Source organism: Phycodurus eques, chromosome 11 (assembly GCF_024500275.1).
Source record: "Phycodurus eques isolate BA_2022a chromosome 11, UOR_Pequ_1.1, whole genome shotgun sequence".
Classification (NCBI taxonomy): Eukaryota; Metazoa; Chordata; class Actinopteri; order Syngnathiformes; family Syngnathidae; genus Phycodurus; species Phycodurus eques.
Window position 1 is genome coordinate 22,029,481 of NC_084535.1, and position 27,853 is coordinate 22,057,333.

The window sequence follows — 27,853 nt, forward strand, 5'->3', positions numbered from 1 at the left end:
TATTTTTTTCCTGAAGAAAACAGGGGAGAAGATGGCGCAAATGAGACACAGCTCCTAAAAGAGTATGCAACTTTCGACTTAGAGGTTGCAACGAGTAACTTGCAGGATTTGCTTGGCAGCTTTTACGCCAGATGCTCTTCCTGACACAACCAACCAACAGAAGCATGTATCACTACATTACCAGCGCCACAGCTCCTACAGGCCACTATTGGAGGAAATGCGTTATGTATTTATCGTACTAACTACTGACAGTATATAATTGTGTAACAATGGAACGATACTATACAAATGCTGTATGTACAAATATTTTTTTTTTTAAGTACTGTAGTTGCCGGTTGGTAGCCTAAATTAACTAGTTGAATTCTCATATACTAATTAACAGCATAACTTTGCACAGCTTAAGGTATTTTTAGAAATGTATCTTACCCCATTGTTCTTGGAAGACTGCAAAAAGAAGTTTGAGAGTCTCTTCTTCATGAAATCCTATGAAATCCATAAGATCTGATATATACCGGTGTATAAAATCACTCATGTCAGCCGGATGCGAAAAATATATTGCTCTGAAAATACAGTCCACTAAACATTTCAGTCCAAATGGATCGGAGGAGGGATCCATATCCGTTCTTCGTATTTCTTTATTGTGTACTGTACAGTACTGAATGACCTGGGCTGTAAGTTCTTGCTGTTGTGACCTCTTGACTGTCACAAATCAAGAATTGGTCATCATTTTTTTTTTTTTTATGTCAGCCCATGTATATGAGCTGACCGCCAAGAGAGCACACAATATTTTCTGCACGTATGTTACCAATGTCATGAAAAAATGTGTCCAAATTAAAGCTCTCAGGTCTAGCATGAAAATGTTGAACTAACAACACGGCAGTTCCATATACAGCAAAGCTTACGTTGCTCAAAATCATAGAGGCCAGGTTTTGAATATGAGAAAGGTGACTCTATGTTAAAGCCTTGTGATGATGTCATAGGGCCTTAGCCACGTAATACTTGGGAACTCCCTACAAAAATGAACACATTATTTAATGAAACAATCTATTTTGCACAAAATTGAAGTTATAAAAGAATTACTAATACGGCTCATAAGAATTATAGATTGCAACTTTGTACTATATAGTATATTGTAACGATAGTATCATGAGGGAAATTAATGAGGATTTTCTGGTAATATGTGCATACTTACTCCAAGCTTTTTACTGTTACCAATGAGTCATTATCAGTCTGATTCGATCCATTTTGTTGTCCAGTGTGCTTAGTTTGCACAGAAGAGTGATATGTAGCACTTTGCTTCCGGAAGCAGAAGGTGAAAGACAACTTAATGTTCGTCTCAGTCCATAAAGCTTTTCCCCAGAATATCTTTTAGGTTGGTCTCTGAATTTGAGTGCAAATTCTAGGCTGGCCTTCATATTCTCATTGAAAATAAGGGGAGTAGCATCTTCTGCTTCTGTACTTTTGTTCAGGACATCTTCAGTAGTAGATGGTGATACTTTAACTACAGTCCAGGCTGATGCTGATGTCACCTTTAACACCAGCCCAGGTAAACTGTTTCTTTGTTTATTTATTGATTTCTTTATTTATTCGCGCACAAACACACACACACACACACACACACAGAGAGAGAGAGACACATTTCACTTAACGTAGCCTGTAAAACAAGGCATTTGCTTTTCTCAAGTAAAATTGTTAAAAGGACAACTGTTGTCTGTCAGAAACTCAATGCTTTCCAGATGGCAACTCATGGGACGGCTGCCTCTGTCGCTGCATCCATTTTGCAGATCATAATTTGTAGTCGTCCAGCAAAATGGATGAAAACGTTTATCAGGCGGCAACAGAGGCTGCTGCCTGGGTGTTGCGGAAGCAGCCTGTCCGGCAAGCACAGAGTTTCTGGAGCTCCTCTCTGTACTCTGTCACGGCTAGTTTTGTCATCCTGGTTTACCATGAAGTATCTCTACACGGCTGACATGTCCCCTACTCCATCTGTCTGAAAGATATATATGTCAGGGTGGGGAAGTGGTATCGATGTGTAATATCATATATATATATATATATTTTTTTTTTTTTTAAGTGAGAATGAGTACAAATGTACAGTATCTTATCCATTACAGATACTGATATTGGTTTCTAATTCTATCCGTCCATTCATTTTCTGTACCGCTTATCCTCACTAGGTGTAAATGTGTAGTCTGACAGAACACAAATAGGAAGTGAAGCGAAGGAAAGAACCTTGGTATCTGCCTCCTTGTGACATTCTCCGAATTAAATCAGCTCTGATATGTATTGGTTTACAAAGCCGTTGATGTCCAAAGGTTGAGAAAGAGTTGTTGCTCTGAAAGTGCAGTCTACTTAATTTTTCAGCCTGAGTGGATCACAAATTGCAGAATCCATTTGGATGTGTTTTCAGTTACTGTATAAAACAGTTTTGTTCGGACCTAGATGTGAGTGCCGGTGCCTTTAAACTCAGAGTCACATCAGGACTTTAACATTGTTTTTAATGTTAAAAGCGTCAGGGCTTTGATCGTTCACATTGATCAACGCAGACTTGGGTATGCTCTCCCAATCTTGCTCATCCACCAATGTTTCAGTACTTACTGGTGGATCTATGCCTTTTGTGCTTCAACAGTTTAGCTGTGCAACGGGGGTGGGGGTCGAAATACTCCCCCTGCTTATTTTTAAATGTTTTAATTATTCTGTTTATTTAAAATGCAGCTGGACAGAAAAGGGTTTGAGGGGACAGACAGTGCACAAGGGTAATAGGGGTGCGAACCACGGCAGAACAATAGTGAGACTGTCTAGATGTTTGAGCACAAGTAATATTACAACAGTCAAATCATGTTCCTATTTGTGGAAGGGTGGATAAACTTTGAGGACATGCAATAACTAACCAAGAGAACAAGATGAGAACGGACAGAAAAGGGCAGGACAGGATAGGATGTGAGAAATAAGCAAGGCAGTGTTACTGATGAGAGGTGCGGTGGGATTATTTTTTTTAGTGTCTAAGCACTTGTAAGAACCTGTGAATTGATATGTTAGTATAACCTGTGTTGTTATTAGTGGTCTATCAAACTTATTAGTGAATGAACACCATATCACATGCATGTTCGTCAACTGTTGTACGAAGTTGCTGAGCCGGCACATTGAGGAAGGGCCCACTCCCCCCACAAGCGGGGGCCAAGCCAGCAAGTCCGTCCAGCAGGGGACCCAACCAGGGGGACGCCCCCGACCCCCGCCCCCAGGACTCGGGGTGGACCCCAGCCCAACCGAAGCACCCCGACCAGTCCCAAAAGGAGGGGCACGGGTACCCAGGAACCAAGCCAAGAAAAATGTGAAAACCCACCACCCACCCTATTTCTATGGTTACCAGGTCCCCGATTGGCAACCATCATCTCTACCGTGATCGTGTGTGGTGGGGTGTAGTGCATTAAAATTGGAGAAACTGCTGGGGGTGAGGTGAGACGGTCACAGGGCAATAATGACCCGTAACAGTCACACCCACCCAGGCCAACCAGCTCCCCAAAGGATGTGCGAATATGTGGTGCATTAAAAATATGTGGGGAGAAAGCATGGCGGGCCAAAGAGCAGGCCGGAGTGCCGGGACACCTGGTGTGAGTGTCCTCCCCAGCCTGACACTGCCTTCCCCCCACAAATGGGTTTATGATGCTTTAAAACTGGAGCACCGGCAGGGTCGAGAAGACTGAAACTTCCATCCATCCATTTTCTGTACCGCTTATCCTCACAAGGGATGCGGGCATGCTGGAGCCTATCCCAGCCATCTTCGGGCGGGAGGTGGGGTACACCCTGAACTGGTCGCCAGCCAATCGCAGGGCACAGATAAACAAACAACCATCCACACTCACATTCGCACCTACGGTCAATTTAGAGTCTTCAATCAACCTACCACGCATGTTTTTGGGATGTGGGAGAAAACCGGAATGCCCGGAGAAAACCCATGCAGGCATGGGGAGAACATGCAAACTCCACACAGGCGAGGTCAGGATTTGAACCCCAGTCTTCAGAACTGTGAGACAGATGTGCTAACCAGTCGTCCACCGTGCCACCAGACAGAAACTTAACTAATGGAATCAGCCATTCCTTTTGAACTGAGCCCACAGCATAATTATTTTGAAAAAAATCAAATTGAGCCATTTGGAAGAAATAAAATTAAATAGGTTCACTTGAACAATTTTGTGACCTGCCTTCAAGACTATTCAGTGTCTCTTATTGAGCTCTAACAATGTTGCGCGTAACTTTTTGCTCCATAGAAAACTTACGAAGATGACATTTTAACACAATAAAACACTTTTATTGAGTAGTAGACAGGAGCATCAATGCACTAGTGGTTGCAGTTCTTTAGAGCCAGCGTTCCAAGGATGGTCTCTCACCTGGAATAAGCGAGCAAAAGCCGACTTGCGATACAGCACACCCTGTGACTCAAAGCGACAATACAGTCGTGCAAGTTGGGGTAGAGAAAAGGAGCACCATTTACATTAAAGCATCACAAACTTATTGTATCAGACTGCACGGAACATATACAGTTCTTTAGCAACATTTGGCACGTTTAAAAACATGCAAAAAGCCAACAACAAATGAATAAAACATATCTAGGTCATTTTTGGAGACATTTGGCTTGCAAGAAAAGTAAAATTTAAGACACAAGTGCAGTGCCCAGTGGGTTTGTAAACCTGACATGGTATCTAAATCAGTGGTTCTTAACCTTGTTGGAGGGACGGAACCCTGCAAGTTTCATACGGAGTGCACGGAACCCTTTCTAATTTGAAAAATAAAACATGGTTTATTTCAAATTCAAAACAGGTGTATATTTTATTGTCTGTGTAGATTCTCAGTCATCCAGGTCATGCACAAAATGAACAACGCATCAGTTGCACACAAAATCATTGTGTTAAAAGAACAAAACTAACAAAACATGAATTTCACACAAAAAACAAACACAAAATTTAATTCAATGAAAATGTACTATAAGTGAATATAAATTTTGCTGTTGCCATTCCCTTTGGTAAATGCCACTGTCATATCAGAGGAACTGACTTCGTTGTTAAAATTCACAAAGTCTGTTCCTTTTCTTTGTTATTTCTACAATCCTCGAAAAGGGTTCATTGGTAAGAGTAAATTTTTTGGGCTGTTTTTTTTAATAATTGGATGCGCTGTCTGATGGCACAGCAATGCTACTCAAGTCAAATGTATCGTTGAAATGTTGTTAAATCAAGATAGTTTAAAAAAGAACAAAGCATTTCAACTCAAGGCGCAAGGCCGCAATGACGCTCCCTTGCGTTTTGAACGGCATGAACAACGCATTCAAAATGCAGTGTAAAAAGGCTTTTACGGATAAAGCACGGACACACACGCAGTGTGTGTAGAGTCCTCCGTCGAACCCCAGCGACTGCCTCACCGAACCCCTGGGGTTCGCTCGAACCCGGGTTAAGAACCACTGATCTAAATGTATGATATTACATGATGAAATTTACGACAAATATAAATTAACGGACTGTATAAATGTTGGATTCAATTGACACCGGTTCATTAAAAACATTTACGTTGTTTTTAATCCCTTTGTCTTTTATCTGTCTTGAACTAACAAGGGAACAGACTGTACCTGGCAATTTAAGATACGGCTACATGGTCAACAGTCCAAATGCAATGGGAAAGACACATTTTCTATCAAATAAAATTGTGAGTCACAAATATTGTTTCAGTCACTGATGGTGTAGTGGTGCATTTGCCTGACTTCGGTGCAGGCAGAGTGGGTTCAGTTCCCACTCAGAGACGGTGTGAATGTGAGTGCGAGTGGTTGTCCGTGTCTATATGTGCCCTGCGGCTGACTGGTAACCAGTTCACTGCCTTTCGCCCGAAGTCAGCTGGGATAGGCTCCAGCACCCCGCGACGCTGAACTTATGTTTTCTTTTCTGATATTATGTTTTCTTTTCTTAGTAAACAAATTCAAAATTGTTCATTGTTTAACGACCGGTAATTACTTTCTAAATCCTCTTAAATCATTGTTCCTATCTTTGCTGTAGTAAAGGGTGACTCCGTAAGTCCGGTCAGTGTGTCTTATTATATAAAAACTTACTCTAGTTCATATTCGTTCATTTCTTTAAGCCTTTGTGGGTTCATACTGCAGCAGACCAGCCACCTTTTAACAGACAAGACACATTGTGGCTGCAGTGATCTCATTCTTTCATTTAGCATCTTCCCTCTTTCTTTGATCAGACACCCAAACTTCCTGAAATTCTGTACCCTACTGACTCTTAGTATAAAATATGGTTGAAAATCATCTAACAATGTACTACATTTATTGGCACTGGGTAATGGCCACATTAAATATTGTAATGTAAATTACATACAGTAACAAGTGAGGAAGGATACTAAAATGTTTCCGCTTTGTATGCCTTAATGACTTGACTATCATTGAAGATTACAGTCGAATTTAGCAGGTACTAGCAGGTGTAGATTTAACTAATCTAATTATCCCTCCATCTATGCATTTTCTGAACCGCTTACATGTATGCTCACTTAGGGTTGAAGGCGTGCTGGAGCTTATCGCAACTGACTGCACGAGAGGCGGGGTATACCCTGAACTGGTCACCAGCCAATCACAGGGCACATATAGTATAAACAAACAATATTCACACTCACATTCACACTTCCGGGCAATTTAGAGTCTTCAATAAACCTAGCATGCATGTTTTTGGGATGTGGGAGGCAGCTGGAGTGCCCGGAAAAAACCCACGCAGGCACGGGGAGAACATGCAAACACCACACAGGCGAGGCCGGATTTGAACCCAGGTCCTCAGAACTGTGAGGCAAATGTGCTAACCAGTCATGCACCGTGCCAGCTAACCTAATTATACATATTGTAAATCTAAATTGTTTTTCCGACAATTTTATTTATTTATTTTTTTACTACTAGCTCAACAATTGGCCCTGTGGTCTGAAAAGCTACAATCTCGCAAAGAGAGAATTTCTATCTCATGCATAGAAATGGAAATCTATAATTAGATTTACGATTACAAGTTTGTATGATGATAAACTGTGCTCAAGCTTATGCCTGCAAGTTTGAATATCCTCAGTGCATCCCCGAGCTGAAAGATGGGCAATGCTTAAAAGCAGAGGAATGTGCTTCATCTGTTGAGCCTTTAATATAAAGTGTAAGGTCATTTTTGCCTCCTGCTTTTAAGGACAGTGTATGTGCATGTGTTTCTTTGAGAGTTATACTTAAATAAATCACTTCTAAAAGATCAACTGTCTATACTCTGACACTTTAAAAGTGATAAAGGTACAACATACAATTGCATGACAAAGAAATATGAAAAAATAGCTCTAGGTCCAAAATAATTTGTTTATACATTTCCATTTTTGATTTAGTAATCCTCGATACACAACATTGTTTATTCTACAGGTTGTCAAATAAAGAATAATGGGAGACAAACCTGGTGGCAGAAAAAAACAAAAAAAAATCTACCTCGCCTTTATATCAAAAAATGGCCATATGGTGCTTTTTTACTTTTAGAGACTTTTCTCGCTATGGCACCAAAAATCATGATAGTCATATTCTTTAAGCATTTTACAAATCAAACTCCCTTTTGTAATGAAACTGCTTCTTTTAAAAATTTGATTTATGGATTTTTGATGTAAAACACCTGAATTAGAAGAGCCTCTTGGTGTTTTTGCTCCTTGTGATTGACTGCCTCTGCAGAAGACAGTAATGCTCTTTCGAGTGCATTGCAGCTTAAATGTCACTCAGTCGTTGTCAGCGCTCTTCTTTGCCTTTGCTCAACTATCTGCCTGAGTCTTTGTGTAATTCCAGGACATGTATAGTTTGCTGCTGAATGAGGACGTGTACGTATCATGTGATCAGACAGCAGTTAATGCAACGGGGTCCCAGTCTTCTCTTTAGAGCTCCCTTTTTTCTCTTGGGAGCCAAAATGGCAATGATGGCCTCATCAAACACGGTCTTCAGGCCTTTCTGGGTTAGTGCTGAACACTCCACATAGCAACATGCACCAATCTGAGAAGTAGGAAAGAGGATGATGTAGCAGTCAGTAACAAAAAAAAACCCCCCAAAAACCCAGTTGTCAACAAGTAATATGTCCATCCATGTTCCATAACCTTTATCCTTTTCACGGTCACAGGAGACAAGCAGCACAGTGGAAGAGTAGTTGTAGCAAGAAGGTTCTGGTTTTGAATCTCAATTTAACCTTTTTGTTTGGAGTTTGCACATACGCTTCCTTCTACTGTCCAAAAACAGGTGCGTTAGGTTAATCTAAGAATCGAAATTGCCCGTTGGTGAGAATGGGAATAAAAATGGTTGGTTGTCTGTCTGTCTGTCTGCTCAATGGCTGACGTGATCAGTCCAGGGTCTACCTTCAGTCGGCTCAGATAGACTCTAGCTTCTGTAAGACACTGGATAGGATAAGTGGTACAGAAACAGGATGGATGGACACTTGTCAGTGGTGTAGCATGGTGTGTTGAGAGGGGCAAGTTCCCATTTAAAAACAAGTTTTAAACTAAACTAAGTTTACCTTTGCGAATGATGTTTGCATTTTTACGTATGAAAATGGACAGAGTGATGTGGGATGCCATAGTAGCTCACTTCTTCACCATTGATTCCAGCTTCCTTGTATGTGCAGTATGTTTGGTCAGTTGATGACTTTAAATTACTAATAGCCGTAGATATGAATGGTTGTTTCTTTGTGTTAGCATATATGCTGCCTGTCCCAGGATAATAGCTATAAGAAATGGATGGATATACAGTGTCTTCATATTAAAAAATAATAAAATATATATTAATAAAATAAATTATTTCAGTCTTCACAGGAATCAGACTAGCAATCGGTCAGTCGGAAAAGGGTGGAGGGCCCTCTCCAGGTCGGGATGAGATCATGCCCCAAGTGGAGGAGTTCAAATATCTTTGGGTCTTGTTTACAAGTGAGGAAAGAATGGAACGGGAGATCGACAGGCGGCTCGGTGCAGGGTCTGCAGCGATGCAGACTTTGTATCGGTCCGTTGTGGTAAAGAAAAAGCGAAGCCGAAAGGCGAAGCTCTCTATTTACCAGTCAATCTACGTTCCTACCCTCACCTATGGACACGAGCTGTGGGTCGTGACCGAAAGAACATGATCCCGGATACAAGCGGCCGAAATGAGTTTCCTCCGCAGGGTGTCCGTGCTCTCCCTTAGAGATAGGTTGAGGAGCTCGGTCATCCAGAAGGGGCTCAGAGTAGAGCCGCTGCTCCTCCGCATTGAGAGGAGCCAGGTGAGGTGGCTCTGGCATCTGTTTAGGATGCCTCCTGGACGCCTCCCTGTGTTCCGGGCACGTCCCACCGGGAGGAGACCCCGGGACGACCCAGAACTATGTCTCTCGGCTTGCCTGGGAACGCCTCAGGATCTCTTTGGAAGAGCTGGAGGAAGTGGTTGGGGAGAGGGAAGTCTGGGCATCCCTGCTAAAGCTAAAGCCCCCACGACCCGACCTCAGATAAGCGGAAGCAAATGGATGGATGGAGCGTTTTTTTTTTTTTTATTATTATTCTGGATGAGAGGACTGAACGATCTTCAGAGGTATAATTTCAAAAATAAAAACTCCCACAGAACTGCTCAAAACTGCACCTTGCTTACTGTAACTGGGCCTGGCAGTTTGTCTACACTCAAAGTAAAAGTTCAGTTCCAAACATACAGACCTCCTTTGCCAGTTTCAGGCCTTGTTCAGTCACTATAGGTTTCTCCTTCATATCATTCAGTTTGGCAATGGTCTTTGGGTCATCACGTAGATCAATCTTAGGAACAAACAATAGACAAGTTAATTATTATTACCATTTTAAATACAATGTTTGAGATTGACATTTCACAGCCCTTGTATTAGATCTTAATCAAGTGTACAGGTATACCCAATGTTATGACTGGTGAGTGTACCTACAGTACAAATCTTTCTCACATGCTTGATCATAGCCAAGAGAAACATTTCAGCAAGTTCAATTTAAAATTACTTACGGTATACGAAACAACGCTCCTCCATATTTTTCAACACGCAGGAAGGTATTAAGTCGAAATGTCATTTAAGATCAACATCCCGGTGAGGACTTACCTGGGTGCCAATGAGTAGGTAGGGGACATTAGGTGCATACTCCTGCAATTCAGGCACCCATTCTTCGCGCACATTCTGGAAACTGGCAGGGTTAACCACCGAGAAGCAGATGAGGAAAACATCGGTCATCGGGTAGGACAATGGCCTGAGTCGGTCATAATCCTCCTGGGAAGGGATTCAATGTTAGGAAACTCAACGGCATACATTCTTTTTTTTTTGTCTTTACCGCACCTCAGTGAAATTAATCTTCATGAAATATTTAGGTGCATACAGTTTTAACACTTTCTCTTCACTGAAGCGAGGTTGAGAATGAGAATTTATTCTTAGCTTATCAAGTGGTTTGTGTTCCATGCACACTGCCAAGCTCCTGTTGTTTTTCACATATGATGGGTAATTTTATGACAGGCTTGATACTCGCAAAACTGTCAACTGCATTTGAGTTATGAAGAACAAAGAATGTGAAGACTTTCACATAGGATTTACTTTCTCCTTCGCCCTCTCGATAACAGAGGCAATTAGGATTTGTTTTTCTCTCTAACTTTGTCTCCAAAACACCTAATGTGAGAGCCTGACCATGCAAAATATTTGTTGATCTGGTGATGTGCTGAAGTGCCCTGTGTGATAAGAAAATAAAGTTTGTTAGTCTCAGTCATATTTTGACTTCAGTCACATTTGATTAGGAGGTTCTTCACTTTGACTCAATAGCTGTACTATATTTACTTGCTATCACTTTATTTTTTTCAGAACAGAATTTTTGTATTAACTATATATGAGTCAATAGATCAGTTTTTTTCCAGTTTGAATAAATATAAATGGTATGCGTTTCTCGTCATTGTATAGATGGTCCATTAAGCACTGCATTGTGATCATATTGAAATATTGCAATAATATTGTATGGACGCACCTTCACCAGTTCATTGCTTCCAGTAGGAATGCGTATAACATGCTGATGCTTTAATAAATGAGTAAAACCAATCGCAACAACTGACCGCCATCTTACTAAATCATGTGATGTTTACATAGATCTGCGCATGTCACACATCTGTATAACGGTTGTTCTATTTAAATGTAGTGGCACATGTAAACAGCAGAATGGAATAGATCACGTCACATGTACACAATTGACATATCGTCAAACGGAATGAGTTTTTTCTCTTCCATTTAAACACATCCTTAACTTATAGCGCTAAAAGCTTCAAAAACTGCTGGCAAGATTGCCTACTAAAAAGGAAGCAGTTTGCACAACAGCATTTCAATATTCCAAACTGTATTACTGATGGATAAATCCATCAGCTAAAATCGTTCTAATTTGAATTTATGATTATGTGTTACTGGAAATAGAACTGGATAGATCACAATAAAACACAGTCAAATATAGTGACCCTAAAGCCAAACAAAATGAATTTGGGAAGCTAGTTATCCTTCAAAGTGTTTACATTTATGAAAATTTTCTCCCCATAACAAATAGTGGAAATGGAAAGAACAAAAAAAAATACTAACATTTTGCAACAACCATGTAAGTGTATTTTTTTTAACAAAAATAAAAGGAAATTACTCACCCATCAATGATTGCACTCGAGGAGTTGTTTTTTCACAGAATACTTAACGTTTCAAGTATTTATTTGGAGGACTACTTTTTACTGAGTCATATTATTCTAAGTATGAGCACGTACTCCTACATGAGTACATTTTGTCACATACCAGACAAGATTTTGCATCAACACATTGGTCGAGAAAACTATTTGGAAATTACTGTGGAGGTTATGATTTTTTCTTGTTTCATTGTTTTGAAGAGTGAGAATAAAATGGTTCAGACAATAGGGTTCTGTGTTTTAGCAATTGAGAAATACTGGATTATGCAACTTAATCAAATTGTTGTCTTTTATTTAAAAAAAAAAAATCAATCAATCAAAAACTGAGACCTTTGCGTTCGATTATACTTGCCCCCAAAGACTGATTCAATTGGTAGGGCAATAAACACGACACCACTGGGAAACACCCCCTTTTAGATAAACTTTACACCGATCTTATCGGCCTGATCGGTGTCGGCCGATAATTAGCATTTTATGGCTTTAATGCCATAATTCGCCGATCCGATCATTGACGTCATTGATCGGCTCCGCAAAAGACATTTACTCCACGTCGTCATCGTGTACAGTATGTTTAAATCAAAAAGCTAGTTTATTTATAGCCTTGTCGTGTGTCTTTTGACATAGTACTGTAAATAGCTGACCGCCAATAAAGTTATTTAAAAAAGAGAAACAAACGTCGGCGGTGTGGGACAGACAACATGTCTGAGACAGACAACACTGTAATGCCTACATCAGACCAAGATAAATTTGGTCTTTCACGATTGCACTATGTCAGACTACTCCAATAAAATCGTGTATTCCGATACCACCGCATCCCGTTTTGTACGATCACTGGGCTTTATCTTGTCAACTCAAATGCAACCGGATACACTCGTTACCACGGCCACAACAACAATAATCGATCGCATCGTGTGTATTATAAGAACTAAATGGGGGGGTGGGGGGGGGGGCGCGTGTTGCTGGTCACCTTAATTCAAGGCTTGCTTGAGGTATGTTCACGTACTTTTAATACGATACGGCTCGGAAGCAGGCAACAAAACGTTACGTCGCCTAGCAAGGTAGTGCTAGCACTAACGGTTGTACCGGCGTTACAATAGTTAGCACCCATTATTTCTGTCATGTTGTAATGTTGGTTTGACCTGACTGATTCGAATACATGACCTGACTAGAGCAGTGATTTCCAACCTTTATGGAGCCAAGGAACATATTTTACAATTGAAAAATCTCACAGCACACCAACAAACAATACTGTCACAAAAAGTGGATACATTAATTACTGTATGTACTTCCTGCCATCTAATAGGAGAGCATTTATTTGTTCTGTCTGTCACTATGCCTCACTGGCATAAATAGATGAACAAAGACATATTTATTTAATCTGACCACGTGACACATTAACCAACTTCTTTCATTCCAATTCAAACAGAGGACATTGGTACTAACTGACCATCTGAATTGTTTTCTTCGCTAGAGAAAACATCTGCTAACTCCTCTGAACATTATGAAATAAAGCTCATTATACAGTCAAAACCGGATTTCAATTTAAATTCCAGTACTATGAATGGAACGGTTGGAGTCGATTGCTCTTCAAGTGGTACAATTTACAGTTCCATCAAAATATTCTGGAATAGTATGCCTCTCAAAGTTATACAATAAGGTCGAACCATCATCATCATCATGTGGCGACATCAACAAATCCTGCAAGAATTTGGCTAAGGAATAACTTAAAATTTAATTGTGTCTTATGATCCCCAAACAGAAGGGATGACCCTGATGACAAAGTGGAAAAGTGCAATTGTAGCCATGGAAGCAGGAATAGAATTTAGGAAAACATAAGAAACTGGTACTTCCTGTCCTCTCTGCTCAGTACAATATGGTTCCGTTAACCTCGATAATAATGAAGAATGACGCGGCAAAGTAAGTTGTGTTTCTGAAGAGACTGACATCCCAGGCATACAGATAAATCCTGCTACTGCAATTGTCTGCCAAGTGTCATCAAAGTTAATGGCGAGTACAATACTCATATCCGGTCAGTTCCCAAACGTTTATTGAATGTTGTTAAAGGAAAAGGTGATGCAACACAGTCATAAACATGACCCTGTCCCAGCTTTTTTGGGACGTGTTTCCATAAAATTCAATAATAAAAAAATATCAGTTTGAACATTAAATATTCTGTCTTTGTAGTGTATTCAATCAAATATAGGTTGAACATGATTTGCAAATCAGTGTATTCTGTTATTATTTTTGTTTAACACAACGTCCCAACTTCATTGGAATCTACTTCATTCTAAAACTACTCCCTCCGCCTCAGTCTGCTCTTGCGTCTAATTCACATCATACTAAGCTCTGTGACATAACCAGCTTCCCATATTCATTTTGTTTGGCTTTAAGGTCACTATTTACACTTGGCTGTTTTATATTGTGATTTATCCAATTCTATTGCTAGTAACACATAATCATTAATTCAAATTAGTACAATTTTAGCTCAGTTTTTTAGATTTGTTCATCAGGAATATTATTGAAATGCTGTTGTGCAAACTGCTTCCTGTGTACTTGGCAAGCTTGCCATCAGTTTTTGAAGCTTTTAGCACTATAAGTTAACGATGTGTTTAAATGGAAGAGAAAAAAACCCACTGAGACTAATAAAACCAAGTCTTAACCCTAAAACGGCCGAAAACTGACGCACGCACGCACGCACACACAAGATCGAGGTAAATATGATCTTTTGTTGGTTACTTTCAGAAGTCATTTTTTAATATTAATCAGTCATCAGGTTTACATCCAGACCTCCCCCCCCCCCCCCAATTCTGCTTGAAATCATTCCTTTTGAAGATATCAGGTCAATTGTGTACATGTGACGTGATCTATTCCATTCTGCTGTTTACATGTGCCACTACATTTAAATAGAACAACCGTTTTACAGATGTGTGACATGTGCAGATCTATGTAAACATCACGTGATTTAGCAAGATGGAGGTCAGTTGTTGCAATTGGTTTTACTCTTTTATTAAAGCATCAGCATGTTACTAACGCATTCCTACTGGACGCACTGAACTGGTGAAGGTGCGTCCATACAATATTATTGCAATATTTCAATATGATCACAAAGCAGTAATTAATTGACCATCTATACAATGGCGAGAAACACATACCATAGATATTTATTCAAACTGAAAAAAACAGTGATCTACTCATATATAGTTAATTTTAAAAATTATATTCTGAAAAAATAAAGGGATGTCAAGTAAATATAGTATAGCTATTGAGTCAAAGTGAAGAACCTCATAATAAAATGTGACTGATGTCAAAATATGACTTTGAGACAAACAAATTAAATTTTCTTAATGGCATAGGGCACGTTAGCAAATCACCAGATCAACAAATATTTTGCATGGTCAAGCTCTCACATTAGGGGTTTTGAAGACAAAGTTAGAGAGATGCAGACCTCGATGGTTTGGAAACATACAGAGGAGAGAGAGTGAGGATATTGGGAGAAGGGTGATGAGGGAGCTGCCGGGCAAGAGAACTAGAGGAAGAGCAAAGAGAAGGTTTACAGATGTAGTGAGGTATGACATGAGGGCAGTTGGTGTCAGAGAGGAGGATACAGGAGATAGGCTCTGACATTAGGTGAGTACATGTTAGCATTGCTAATAGTTTTCTGATGAACTATTTATTTAAATTATATTTCCATCTGTTTCCTCCTTTTTGAAACGCTTGTACTTGCGAATGGGCTTGTGAGCATGTAAGGTGTGAGGAAAATCAGTATCAAGTAGGTGTATGGCTTGCTGAGACATTGCAGGTTGAAATATGGCCATCATGCAAACAGGTTGCGACATCTCTGCCCGTATTCAAATTGTTGATGCACATTTAGACTATGGAGTAGTCTTTTGAATCTTATGATATCATATGCATAAAACTCAACCATCTTCAAAATCATCTGCACCATAAACCGATCATTGAAATATACTGTAGGTGCAACCAAGTGTAGGCCACCGCCAAGCATTGCATCGAGTACAGGGTGAGGTCATTACGTGGAGCTAAATGCTCACTGATATGGAATTTCTTCAGATTAATTGACTGCTCAGTGTTTCGCACAACCCCTGTCCTGTGGTGAGTTGAAGAAATAAAACATTTTCTGGCTAAATACTTATTGATATTGTTTTTGTTTTGTTTTTTCCCCCCAAATAATGCAACATGCCTGGATTTGTTCTCAATAACAGCCTCTGAAGCACCCAAATGGAATGTAAAACTGATATGTTTACGGTTTACATATATGAATGACCATCAAATGATGTCTGGACATGTTCTCGAGCATGTACTCTTGCACAAAAAGGCTCACTAATATGCATTTTTATTCAGACTCAGCATTTCGCACAGTGGTGAGTACTCTGGATAAGGTGTAATATTAGAAAAAACAAAGGAAAATGCTTAGGCTTGACTCGGGAAATATGCGTAGGTCTTAAACCTTTGCAGATGCCTTGGCATGGCTCCTGGGGTGGGCATGGTCGTGACATTATTTAGAGGAACTTTAGAAATAACTCCTTTTCTTTGCAGATGCTGGGGTTGTGACCTTGAAAAGACCTAGACATGACCCCATAGCATCTCAGATACTTGCTGTTGCGTGCGCAAGCCACGTGACAACCGCATTCTTTGCAAATGCTGGGGTGCTCCCGGGGTGCGGTCACACGCATCATAGATGCGGGGAATGGCCAGAAAGGACAATATTTGCTAGCATGATCAGAAATTGCCTTTTTTATTGCAGTATGACACCTATTGTTGTCCTTTGTTCCAACAGGCACTGGTTTGGGTCCCAGGTGTCCCCGAAGATGATGTCATGTGACAAAAACGCGAGGGGCCACGATATCATGATGTCATTTTGTTTTCAAAGCCACCAGATGTGACGTCAATTAGGGTTGGGCATCGTTTGAATTTGAGCGATTCTGGTTCAGATTCCTTAGTTTGATTCCGGTTCTAAACGATTCTTTTAGGGTGCTGGCTCAAAAAAGTTTGTATGGTTTAAATAAAGGGTTTCCAAATTATGAACATCCATTTTCTTAGCAGACCGCAGCATAGACTAAAATGAACATTTGACTCGAGGTTCTTTATAACCAGTCTCAATATCCAACCTATGAACTAAAAGGCAATGTGTGTGGAACTAACTCAGTTGATTTAATATTCATTAATGAATGTTTCAGCTAAAAGATAAATATAGCATTGTTAAAATAGTTGTTTGGGACTGTTTCATCACATCAAATGGAGACTTTTATTTTGGAGGGTACGCACCGGAACTTAGCATTTTGGCACGAAAAGTAACTTCACACGGTACCGGTGATTTTTTATTTTTTAATGGATGGAACCAAATGCTATAAAATGCTGGCTCCTTTCCAGACCCACCGATGAGGCACAAGGTTAACATTTGTGATACTGTGAGACAACAGTTATGTGAATTTTTTCCCAATTTAATCTTGTGACCGTAGAGCACAGGGGGAGTCATTCAGCATTTCTCCTCTGAAATAGGCCCACATCTTGTTGAGGACCCATCACTGCCTCTCACATTTCCTCACTTTACTTCTGACACTCAACACAATATGTCCTCTAGCCAAAAGTGAAGCAGTTTACACGCTAGCTCAGCTCTAATATGTAATCTCTGATCAGTGCATGGCCAGGTTATGTTCACTCTCCTGTTGCTGAGAGGGCACTTTGCTAGGTTGAATATTTCTATCACAGGGATGTTCCACATTTACACCTTTATTGGGTCAGTTCAACAATTCATGACATTGCAGCAGAGGTGCAACAAATAATAGAGTAATCAACAATGAATCAATTGTTAAATTATTTGACAACTATTTTGATCATTAATTATTTAGATACCTTGTTTAACTGATTGGTCATTCACAGTGCTCGACATTTCAGTCGGGTTCAGCCGCGTCACTCAGTGTGGCAATTTAAACTGAACAATAATATATGTTTGTGGATTTTTCGCACGTTCAATTTGAAATAATGTCCTCTTTTTGAATAAAGGAATGGAAATTTAGAACAATGTTTTCATCCAATTCATTTGAAAAAAATATTCAAAAGATTAATCGATTATTAAAATAATTGTTAGTTGCAGCAATATTGCATCACACGCTTTGCCACCAAATACTGTCATCAGTTGAAGGACAAGGGGCAAACAACAAAAACCAAAAATCAGAGCAACTGAGTATATAAAAAGTATATTCCATACATGCTCCAAAGCTTGCCACAGTTTGTTAATTAGGTCACTGAGTGAGCTCTGCTGTGTAACTCATTGACATATGAGCACAATTCCATTGAGTCATCACCGTATCTCCATCTTCATTGTCCTCTGTTTCAGCTTCTACCACCTCCGCGGGTGTCTATAAAGTGGATAGGTTCAGAGAATGGGAGCTATCTGTACTAATATGGCAGTCTGGTAAGAATGCAACACACAGACACCATCTGATCTGCAAATCCGAGCTTTTTGCTGACCTGGATTTAACCTAAAAAAAATCTCTTTTACTAGCCCTTTCATGATGATTAACAAATGTTAATCTCCATCTACTATTAATATCTTTACATTAAGAACATCCTGCCAGACACCAAATCTAATGGGTTTTTTTTGTTTGTTTATAAACAGGCAGAGGCACTCATAAGAAACTACTCTTTCTTCAAAACTGTTGCAACACTAAAAGTAATCAGTACAGATTATGGTATAATATCAAAGTTGTGTAAATAAATAGTTACAGTGATGTCATTCTGATGACTACTCCACAATACATTTTTACCAAAAGGATTTTTCAAGGTTTATATACTGGATATTATCATCGTTATCAAGAAACATGGGTTTTCTTGGTTTCTCAGTGGAGATGCCCCGTTTTCAAACAAACCTCCTAAACACACTTATGACCTTCACTGGTTGACATTGCTAATTACCATTAAAACAAGTGTTTTTACTCATTCTCATTGGTTTAAACCAACTTGCTGATGTATAAAGACATTTATCACAAGACTCAGCTGCCCACTAACGATTCAACCACAAAAAAGTCTCACTACATACTCTAGGTATACACCTTCAGTCAAATGAGATCCGACATAGGTGCTTTTCATCAATAGTCTACCTTTAAAAAATAATCATCTTGAGCTTTGATTAACACTTTTATAGCGTTAACAATATCTATTTCAGTAAGCTTTTTACCAAAATACAGGATCTCACAGTTCTAACTAATGGAACAGTTTTACACCACTGCAAACTACAACCTCACTAATAAACTGTTGTTAATTAGTACTTCTGTCAGTGTCAATCAAAACTGACCATTATGATCTTAATATCTACGCAGTAAAAACATGCTTATACATCCAGTATTTGACTTCATTTGAAACTAACAACCAATTGGCTAGTGTAAAGGGATTCCTAACATTAGACATCACACTGATATTTGAAGACCTGAATGAGTTCAATGAACGAAAGTTCATATTTTGCGCAAACGTGATGTAGCGTATATTGGTTGAAATAAAAATTTAATTAATTTAGAAAAAAATACTATGGAAGGTAAACACCTGCGTTCACTTCCGGGTGAGTCAATTTACGCTTTTAACGTTAAAATCAAGCTAATTTGTCTCGTAAAGGGGCACCACGTCACTTTTTACATGTATAAAATTTAGGAGGAAGCGACGACAAACCGGTTATCAGTCTCATAAGCTAAAGGTTGTTACATTTTATGAAATACAAGTTTTAGATGACAGAGGCTTACTTAAACTCAAAACACACACAAAACACAACCAAGAGTGGAATTTTATAGATTTAATGAAATCTACGAGGAAACTATGGGGAAACACAACGAGGGGTCTGACTACAACAAGGAAACACGAATAATGGTGAAAGAAATAAAATATGCGTACGAAAAGGGAAATAGAACATCGTGTCTTGGACTAAAGTTGAAAACATGAGCGTTTAATGCGTCCAGTCTGGACGAGAGAGAGAGAGAGAGAGAGAGAGAGAGAGAGAGAGAGAGAGAGAGAGCGAGCTAGTAATTTCCCCAAAATTATTAGGCACTAATATTGTACAGTCTGGCAACCACTGTTGTGTTACTCACGAACATAGATCAGCTGGTCTTTGGAAGTAGTCTTTCTGCGCACGTCTCAGGAGGCGAGGAGGTAGGTTTGGGTGATGAACAAGATGCACAAAAACAGGCGGAAAAAGGGAAATAATTTGTTCTTCACACGTTCTGTGGGAGGTTGCGACCGTTTCTCTTTCTGCCTTTTCAGGGACTCGCTAGCAATTTCAGCGTGATCACGCTTGGCTGGAAGCGGACCAGCTTTTAGTAGCTCTGATCGCCTACCGGTGGCCCACATAGAGGCTGGGAAGCGTGTTCAAAGAGGACTGAGGACCAGACAAGACCACACCCATCAGCTTGAATCTAGTCTACAATTTTGACCCATAAAATGGGTTTAAAATAATACATTAATATAAAATACTCCCAACTTTGTACTCTTTACTCATAGGTCAAGCATCTAGAATTAATGTTTAAACTTTAGTCTTAGCTAGTCAACTGCTTATGGTTCAATCACATTTCATGCTGCCTGGGGTTTCAAATCAGGACAAACAGTTCTGAATGAATGTGTTCTTAATTGGTTCTTTTGTAATAGAGTACATAATTGTAAAAATTGATTACTAGAAAAAAAAAAACATCATTTGTATCAGAATGCTTGAGCCCTATGGGCAAAAGCCAGTGTAAAATTTAGGCCAGTCCAGATAAATGCATAGGGTTGCGTCAGGAAGGGCATCCAGTTTAAAACCAAATAAATATGAGCGTTCATCCAAATAATTCAGCACCGGATCGGTCGTGGCCCAGGTTAACAATGTCTGCCACCGTTGCCGTTACCCTAGAGAAATTCAGCTACTGTGATTCAAAGGCGAAGGAGAGATGGAAAACGAGTTATTAGGCAGAAAGAGAATAGTAAAGCACTGAGCCTAGAACTCAATATGGGGGACTTTGAATGTTGGGACTATGACAGGAAAAGCTTGGGAGTTGGTTGATATGATGATTACGAGAAATGTTGATATATTGTGTGTTCAGGAGAGCAGGTGAAAAGGTAGTAAGGCTAGTAGTTTGAGGGCAGGGTTAAAATTATTTTACCATGATGTAGAAGGCAAGAGAAATGGAGTAAGGGGTATTTTAAAGGAAGAGTTAGCTAAGAATGTCTTGGATGTGAAAAGAGTGTCAGATAGAGTGATGAGGCTGAAACTTCAAATTGAGGGTGTTATGTATAATGTAATTAGTGGTTATGCCCAACAGGTAGGATGTGACCTAGAGGTGAAAGAGGAATTCTGGAAGGAGCTAGACAAAGTAGTTCTGAGTATCCCAGACAGAGAGTCGTGATTGGTGCAGATTGTAATTGACATGTTGGTGAAGGAAACAGGGGTGATGAAGAAGTGATGGGTAAATTTGGCATCCAGGAAAGGAATTTGGAGGGACAGATGGTAGTAGACTTTGCAAAAAGGATGGAAATGGCTGAAGTGAACCCTTTATTCCAGAAGAGGCAGGAAGCTATCTAATAATGATATTTGACCTGAAACAGGAAACGTTTAGTCTGATTTCATGGCAGACAGTGGGGGATGGGGGGGGGGGGAGAGCAAAAAACATTTGGATTCAACTGTAGCTCTACAGAAGAGGCCCACCACTGTCTGCTACAAGAAACTGTTCCACAGACACATAGATATACAGTGCTAAGGACAGTGGACCAAGCATATTATTTGACAGCTCGGACGGAAGAGTCTACATTGATTAAAAGTGCAGTTAGCTGTGAAGAAGTGATGCGTTAAGCGCATGAGGACCAGCCCCACATGAAAGTAGCGGGTTAATAGGGCAGCAAAACATGCAACTTTGTGTGGGTTGCAAGTTCCTCCTTCAAGGACTTCCACGGGTACCTTAGCACTTAGCATCCACTTTGAGTTTCCTCCAGCTCCTTGAGGAGCGTTGATAGGTTGTCTTGAGTGCAGGCACAGTCGGTGAACAAATGAATAAATAAACACTTTGCCCTATGCTTCCTTGTCGCATTCAGCAATAAAGGCTTTGCAGGCTTTCCCTATGGAATAATTAAATTGGTAGCGACCAGGATGGGCGAGCTGTTATTTTCCAGACAATAGGAGGCAGACAAAACATGGTGACACTCAGTTCTGTTGTGAGCTGTGACTACGTGACCAAGGCACATTCACCGAAGTGCCTGCTTGGTGTCTCATCCCATGTGGGTATTTCTTAAGAACAATAGGGCAAAGGTGTGGCAGAATCTCTGTCTGAATGTTCTGAACTCCTGTTACAACGATGCCTGGCATCATCTTGCGAACTAATTAACGCGCCTTCTACCGATTAGAGTCAAGTAGCGAAGGTTATTTTATTTAAACGTATGACTTCCTTGATTCAAGGAGAGATTAATCAATTATCAATTCTACACTGCAAATTATTAATCAGTAAATAATTTCATATATTTTTATGCCCATCCCATTTTGGAATAGTGAGGCATTATGTGACCGCTAGACATAGAATAAATCCAAGCAATAGAAGGAGCTGCAAGTATATAAAAGTGCTCCAATGCATAAGAAGAGAACAGGAAGAAGTAAACAAAACCGAGGGGCCGTTTATACAACACAACTTATAACGGGAAAAAACAATTGCCTGTGAAAATGGAGGATGAACCACTCTTCAAAGACAACCACCTGCTTGATAAGTGTACCGTCAACACGGGCATGCTGCAACCCAAACAAAAATGCTGCATCACTGCACTGTTGTGGCAAGTTTGATAAGTACATCTCGTCATCTGTCCAAGTTGCTTCTACTGTTTATCCTCATTAGGTTTTGCGGGCAAAACATGAAATCGACACACAAGAAAGCCAGAGCCAAGATTCGAACCTTAGAACTGTGAGGCAGACTTGCAAACCATTCGTCTGCCATGCAGCAATAACAAGTAAGTTTTATTCAAAACATACTTCCAGATAAGCATAGCAGTTGCGCATAGTGTTTCATTACAAAGCATCATCACCAACTACTGCCCTGGCATGCATATTGCAGCGTTTTTGTAATGGTCTGTTTTAGTTTCGATTAGTTTTGTTTCGTGTTTTCCTGTGTCCCATGTTCTTCATGTCTTGTGTGCTCGTTTGGTTATTGTAGCCACCGGTTCTCGTCAACCCTCTACCTTTTGTCAACCTCCAGCCACTAGTGTCTTGTCAATCTGTTTGTATTTAGTTCCCCGCTTTTTTTCAGTCTGTGTTGCTGCATTGTCATTTGTCAACTGTCGTCATGTCTCGTTGATTCCGTCATGTTAGTTCTTTCTTCCCTGGTGTTTCTTTGTGTTTAGATTTTGGACTTTCTTAATTTAGCTTTTTGATACTTGGTTGCCTTTCTTAATTTAGCTCAATGATCCTTGGTTGCCTTTTTTTTTTTTTTTAAATCATTTTTGGAGTTTCCGGCACTCCCGCCTTGCCTCCCTGGGTCTCTGCAATTGGGTTCTCCACTTCCTTACCTCAAAAACCCAAACTTGGAAATGTTCTGTTTTTTCTGGTGCATGTGAACGGGATCGTTTTGACAGCAGTGTTGACTGTAATACTTTTAAAAGGCAAGAAAATGTTTTCATGTTTGACTTTTTTTATTTACATAAGGTTGAAATCATCTAAATCTATCCTGAAAGGGATGGACTTCTTCTGCCTTACAAGTAGTTCAGTCTCTAAAAATCCTCCTTCCTCACTCTGTCTTTACCCCATCTGTCTCTCTTCCTCTTTCTATCTCCTTAGTTATTCTGCCCCCCTATTTGGGCCAACAGGCTTTGATCACACTGTGAAGCTATAAACATTACCAGCTGGCCTCCTGCGCCCCAAAAGAGGTCAGCAGAGTCAGGGGCAGCGGAGGATGGATTTTTAACTGCGGTAACTCTACTCTCTCTGGTTGACATCTGGGTGGAACCTCTCCATTTCAGAATGAGCTAAAAACAAACACACACATATACACACACACACACTCACTTACAAATCAACACATTAGAATAGAAAAGCAGGAAGTGTAACACTTCTGCTGCTCGCGTTCTGCAGAGTAAAACACAACACAGCCACAGGTTTATTGGTGGATGACAAGAGGATGGAGTGACTTAACATTTAGAAATGAAGAGCACAGAGGTACAGAGCTGAATATTCTCTTGACCTTTTCATGCCTTGTTTATCTTTTTCCCAGCTAACAGATGTGGTTTCAGATTGTGACTCATTTACACCATTAAATCCACCCTGAGCAGTGTTGACTGTCCATCATGTGACCTGCACATTTTTAGGTTGCTGGAGACAGCAGGTCTTGGGGCCACTTACGTCACAATGTAAGAATTCAGTAATATTTTATTCTACTGGCACTAGATTGCTAGTCAACATTGAGGCATGGTTCCATTCAAGTTTTTTTTTTTTTTTTTTTTTTTTCCCCTTTTCCTTCTTCACTGTTGCCAGCGTCCTTGTGTGGACTGTCCAGGACCTGTTGAGTCTCTTTAGGAGTGTGGTCATAAACCTGCTCCAAGTGCCTTGAAAAACTAAATACAAAATAAGTGCTGATCCATGCACTTAAGCTGCTTTATAGAGCATGCAATTAAATACGTACTACCGTAGGCAATTATTGGAGAAAAATTAACAGCCATTTTATTTGGGTGACATTTTTAAAATTACTTCATAATTACCTTTAGATTTAATTGTTATATGGTGGAACTTGTTTTACTGTAATTTTCTTTTCAGTATTTTTATTTCACTACTCCACTTCTCATAGTGAGGCGTCAATTTTGAACACCCGCTTCACTTACCAAATATTGTTACTTTCCATAAAACTTTTTTTTTTGTAACTTGTATATCCAGAAATACCATATTTGTCTGTTTAATTACACTCAACATTGCCATTTAATGTTCTTCGTGGAAATTGGTTTGAAGATACGTACATTATCTTAACATTTATTTTTATGTGATGTTATTCCAAATGTAAAAAGGTGAAAGGTTTAAAAAAAAATATATATTAAAAAAAAAAAGTAGAATAATAAAATAAAAAGTTTCATTCAGCTTCATCATATCATACATTTTATGCTAGAGGCCATGCTTATCTCAGCAGTCAGACATCTTTTTGGAGTTTACTTTTGACTGGATTCACAAGTGGGATATTTCCTGCCTCTCGTTTTTTTTGCAGGACGTGGCCCTCATCACATGCGTATGCTTAAACACATTTAGAATCAAACTTTGCAGCTGGTTTCATTGTGCACGTTGCTCATACAAATCAAACAGCAGTTTACACTGGAAACATTCCTTTGTAGGCCCCACTGTTTGCCACAAACTCCACAAGGCACCTTTAATTCTCTTGCTCGCACCAGACGATTATCTGATGATCATTTGGAGTGACTCATCAGTTCATATCTGCTATGTAATTGATTTAAAATAGCTCAAATCAAAAATGTAAGAAACAGCAAATATTTATATTTCAAACGCAAGTAATGGGTTTTAGGGATTTGCAGCCAAGGAAAATATGCACATCAGTATCGTGTGTAAGCTGCAATTACGGTTGTAGTTAAATTGCTAAATGGACCCAAGAATTGTGTCAGATCAGGAAGTTCAAATGTCTGCAACCAGACATTTCTCAACATTGACTCATGTTGTGGGTGTTATTCATATGGTTGCTTCAGCCAGTGTGTCTGTGTGTGTACACACACAGGCCCTTGTGTTGAGAGAAGATATTGTGTGCGTGTGTATGCATGTGTAGGCTGCTGGATCGAGTCTTAACCATTGCATGCTGAATGGCACATTGAGGAAAAATCCCAGCAGTAGGCAGCCCTATTGACAAATCTGCGACATCATTACTGGACATAGGAAGCCTGTTCTTGACATAATAGAACTATTGAACGCCCCTCAAAACCAACACTGTCTATGGAACACTGGACTCTAAAACTATCACCTGTTGCAGCTTAGTGTCTGGCCAGAATATGAAACCCGTGAGTGTGCTGCAACCAAGATAGAGACACAGTGTGGGTGAGAATGTTTTGTGTGTTGTCCATGTTCAACCTTGACATGCTTGGCACCAGACCAGACTAACAAAACAAAACAAAAAAAGCGTACCTGGCCGGCAGTGTCGTACAGTCCCAACAAGTACTGCTTTCCTCCGACATTGACGCTCACTGTGAGGAAATAACAAAGAGCAGTTAAAAAGCGGAAGCTCTGTGGGTGAGGAAGTGTGGGAGGGGTGCATGAAGCATGAAGCATGAAGCGGAGGGAGGTGGGGCTGTGAGTCCCCAATCTCTTTCTGCAATGAAGGCAAACAAGTGGTTTTGATTATAGCAACAGATGCAGGCCGATGCACTTCGAGTACAGCGACAAACAGTGCACTTTATTCTCCATACGTTTAAGTAAGGCTAAACGCTGCAACATGCGAGTATTATCATTATTAGACACGATAGGAGATTTGTGTGCCTACCTGCATAATGATCAAAGACTGTTGGGACGTACTCCTCCGGAAAGGCGTCATTGGCATAGCTCATGAGAAGACACGTTTTGCCCACTGCACCGTCTCCGACCACGACACATTTTAACATGATAGTACCGCTTGCCATGCTCTCGATCTTAAACTCATCCTCATCCTCGGCCGCCCTGGTTTGCTGCCCTTCTGCTACTGGCGGCTGCCGGCTGCCGGCGATGCCCGCACGGCGGCGGGCATCACCAGCCTCGGTGCCTGACTGCGAGGCGCACCGACAACTGCATCTTCCTCGCTGAACTCGCCACCGCTGCTCCCAAATGTAGCCGAAAAGCACTTTTTTTTTTTTTTTTTTTTTTAATGTAGGCTGTACAATCCAACATAGGACTTTTTTTTTTATCGGAGCACTTTCACCGTGGTCGCTCACATCTCCAGGCGGCCAGTAGTGCGCGCTACCCAGTGTGGCTCACGCTGCCGGGCGCCCTGTGGAGCAGCTGGGGCCAGAACAAGGTGTGTGCTCTTGGCCGAGAGGCGGAGCTTCCGATCGGAACCAAGGCACTGTCGAGAAAGTACACTCCGTTAAGCAGGGTCGCCGTATCATAACATGGACATTTCTATATTGTTTAAAGCAGGGGTGTAAAAAAAAAAAACGAAGGCAATGGCCACTTTGCATCTCTATTAAACACGTTTTACACCAACTGGTGCCAGAGTATCATGTCCGACTATTTCCAGGATCACCAAACAAAACAAACAAAAAAAACAAAATAAAACAAAAAAGTGGCCCCAGAAAGTCAGTACGATGTAAATACAGCAAACACAAAATGGTTCTGACTGCAGCGAAAGTCTATCTTCTGTGTGAGGCGTAATGCATTGCAAGGCGATTACAATTTCAAACACGTTTGCCCTTGATATACTATGGCTGCTGGATCATTAGCTTTACTCATGCTCGCGATCAAACTGCCGGGTCATGTAAACCCAACATTAAAAATTACAAACTCAGTCCTATGGCCTGTTTGCCAATTTTGAATGTTTTGTTTGGAGCCAAAAATTGTGCCAACACAGCACCACATGATGTCTGCCGTAGTACCAAGAGTGACCTGTGAGAGGCAGCATGACGCCACACCATATCCAGATTGACAGAAAATACAAAGAAGAAGACAGAATGGTTGAAGTTGAAGAAATAGACTAACGGTTAGCTTGTCTGGTAATTACGTTGTGGTTGCAAACTACCACGGTGCAGAAGTGTCAATGAAAGAAAGATCGGACATAAAGGCGCTTCGGCGTCACCCAGATGTAGACTATCGTGTTTAATTGTCTCCATCTTCATGATCATGTTTAGTGAAAAAAACAACTGCACTGTGATTGACTGGCTACCAATCCAGAGTGTAATCTGCTTTTGGCTTGATGTCAGCTGGGAGAGGAAAACTCCAGGACATGCGCTACAGAAAATACGATTAATGGATGTCCATATCCAGAAATACTGCACATAGATACTTTTAGGAAATGTCAACCTGTAGTTTTGTTTTTCTTGGTTAGATTAAAAAAAAAAAAAAAAAAAGAATAAAAACACGAATTTACTATTATTAAATACTCGACATCAGATAATGTCGTGCAACCAAAGAGCTCAGTTTTCACCATCTACCCCCAAACACTGAAGACTGGGTTTTGGGAAGTCTTCAACCTGGGCGGAGTT

The 27,853-nt window shown here is 40.2% G+C and overlaps 1 protein-coding gene across 1 annotated transcript; it reads right to left on the reverse strand.

Annotated features, from left to right (window-relative positions):
• Nucleotides 1–4,287: 4,287 nt before the first annotated feature.
• LOC133410205 (rho-related GTP-binding protein RhoQ) lies at nucleotides 4,288–26,646 on the reverse strand. The gene is made up of 5 exons (XM_061691069.1): nucleotides 26,164–26,646; nucleotides 25,809–25,867; nucleotides 10,101–10,265; nucleotides 9,697–9,792; nucleotides 4,288–8,029 (listed from the first exon to the last, which is right to left on the reverse strand). Exons 1-5 carry the CDS (start codon nucleotides 26,297–26,299, stop codon nucleotides 7,868–7,870), a joined length of 618 nt encoding a protein of 205 aa, XP_061547053.1. The 5' UTR covers nucleotides 26,300–26,646; the 3' UTR covers nucleotides 4,288–7,867.
• Nucleotides 26,647–27,853: the final 1,207 nt, after the last annotated feature.

Excerpts from the sequence above, each read along its gene's own strand:
- LOC133410205 (XM_061691069.1), bottom strand. The coding sequence starts at position 26,299 with ATGGCAAGCGGTACTATCATGTTAAAATGTGTCGTGGTCGGAGACGGT. Across the intron at positions 10,266-25,808 it reads TGTACGACACTGCCGGCCAG|GAGGATTATGACCGACTCAG; the intron begins GTACGCTTTTTT and ends ATCCCTTCCCAG. Across the intron at positions 9,793-10,100 it reads ACCTACTCATTGGCACCCAG|ATTGATCTACGTGATGACCC; the intron begins GTAAGTCCTCAC and ends TTTGTTCCTAAG.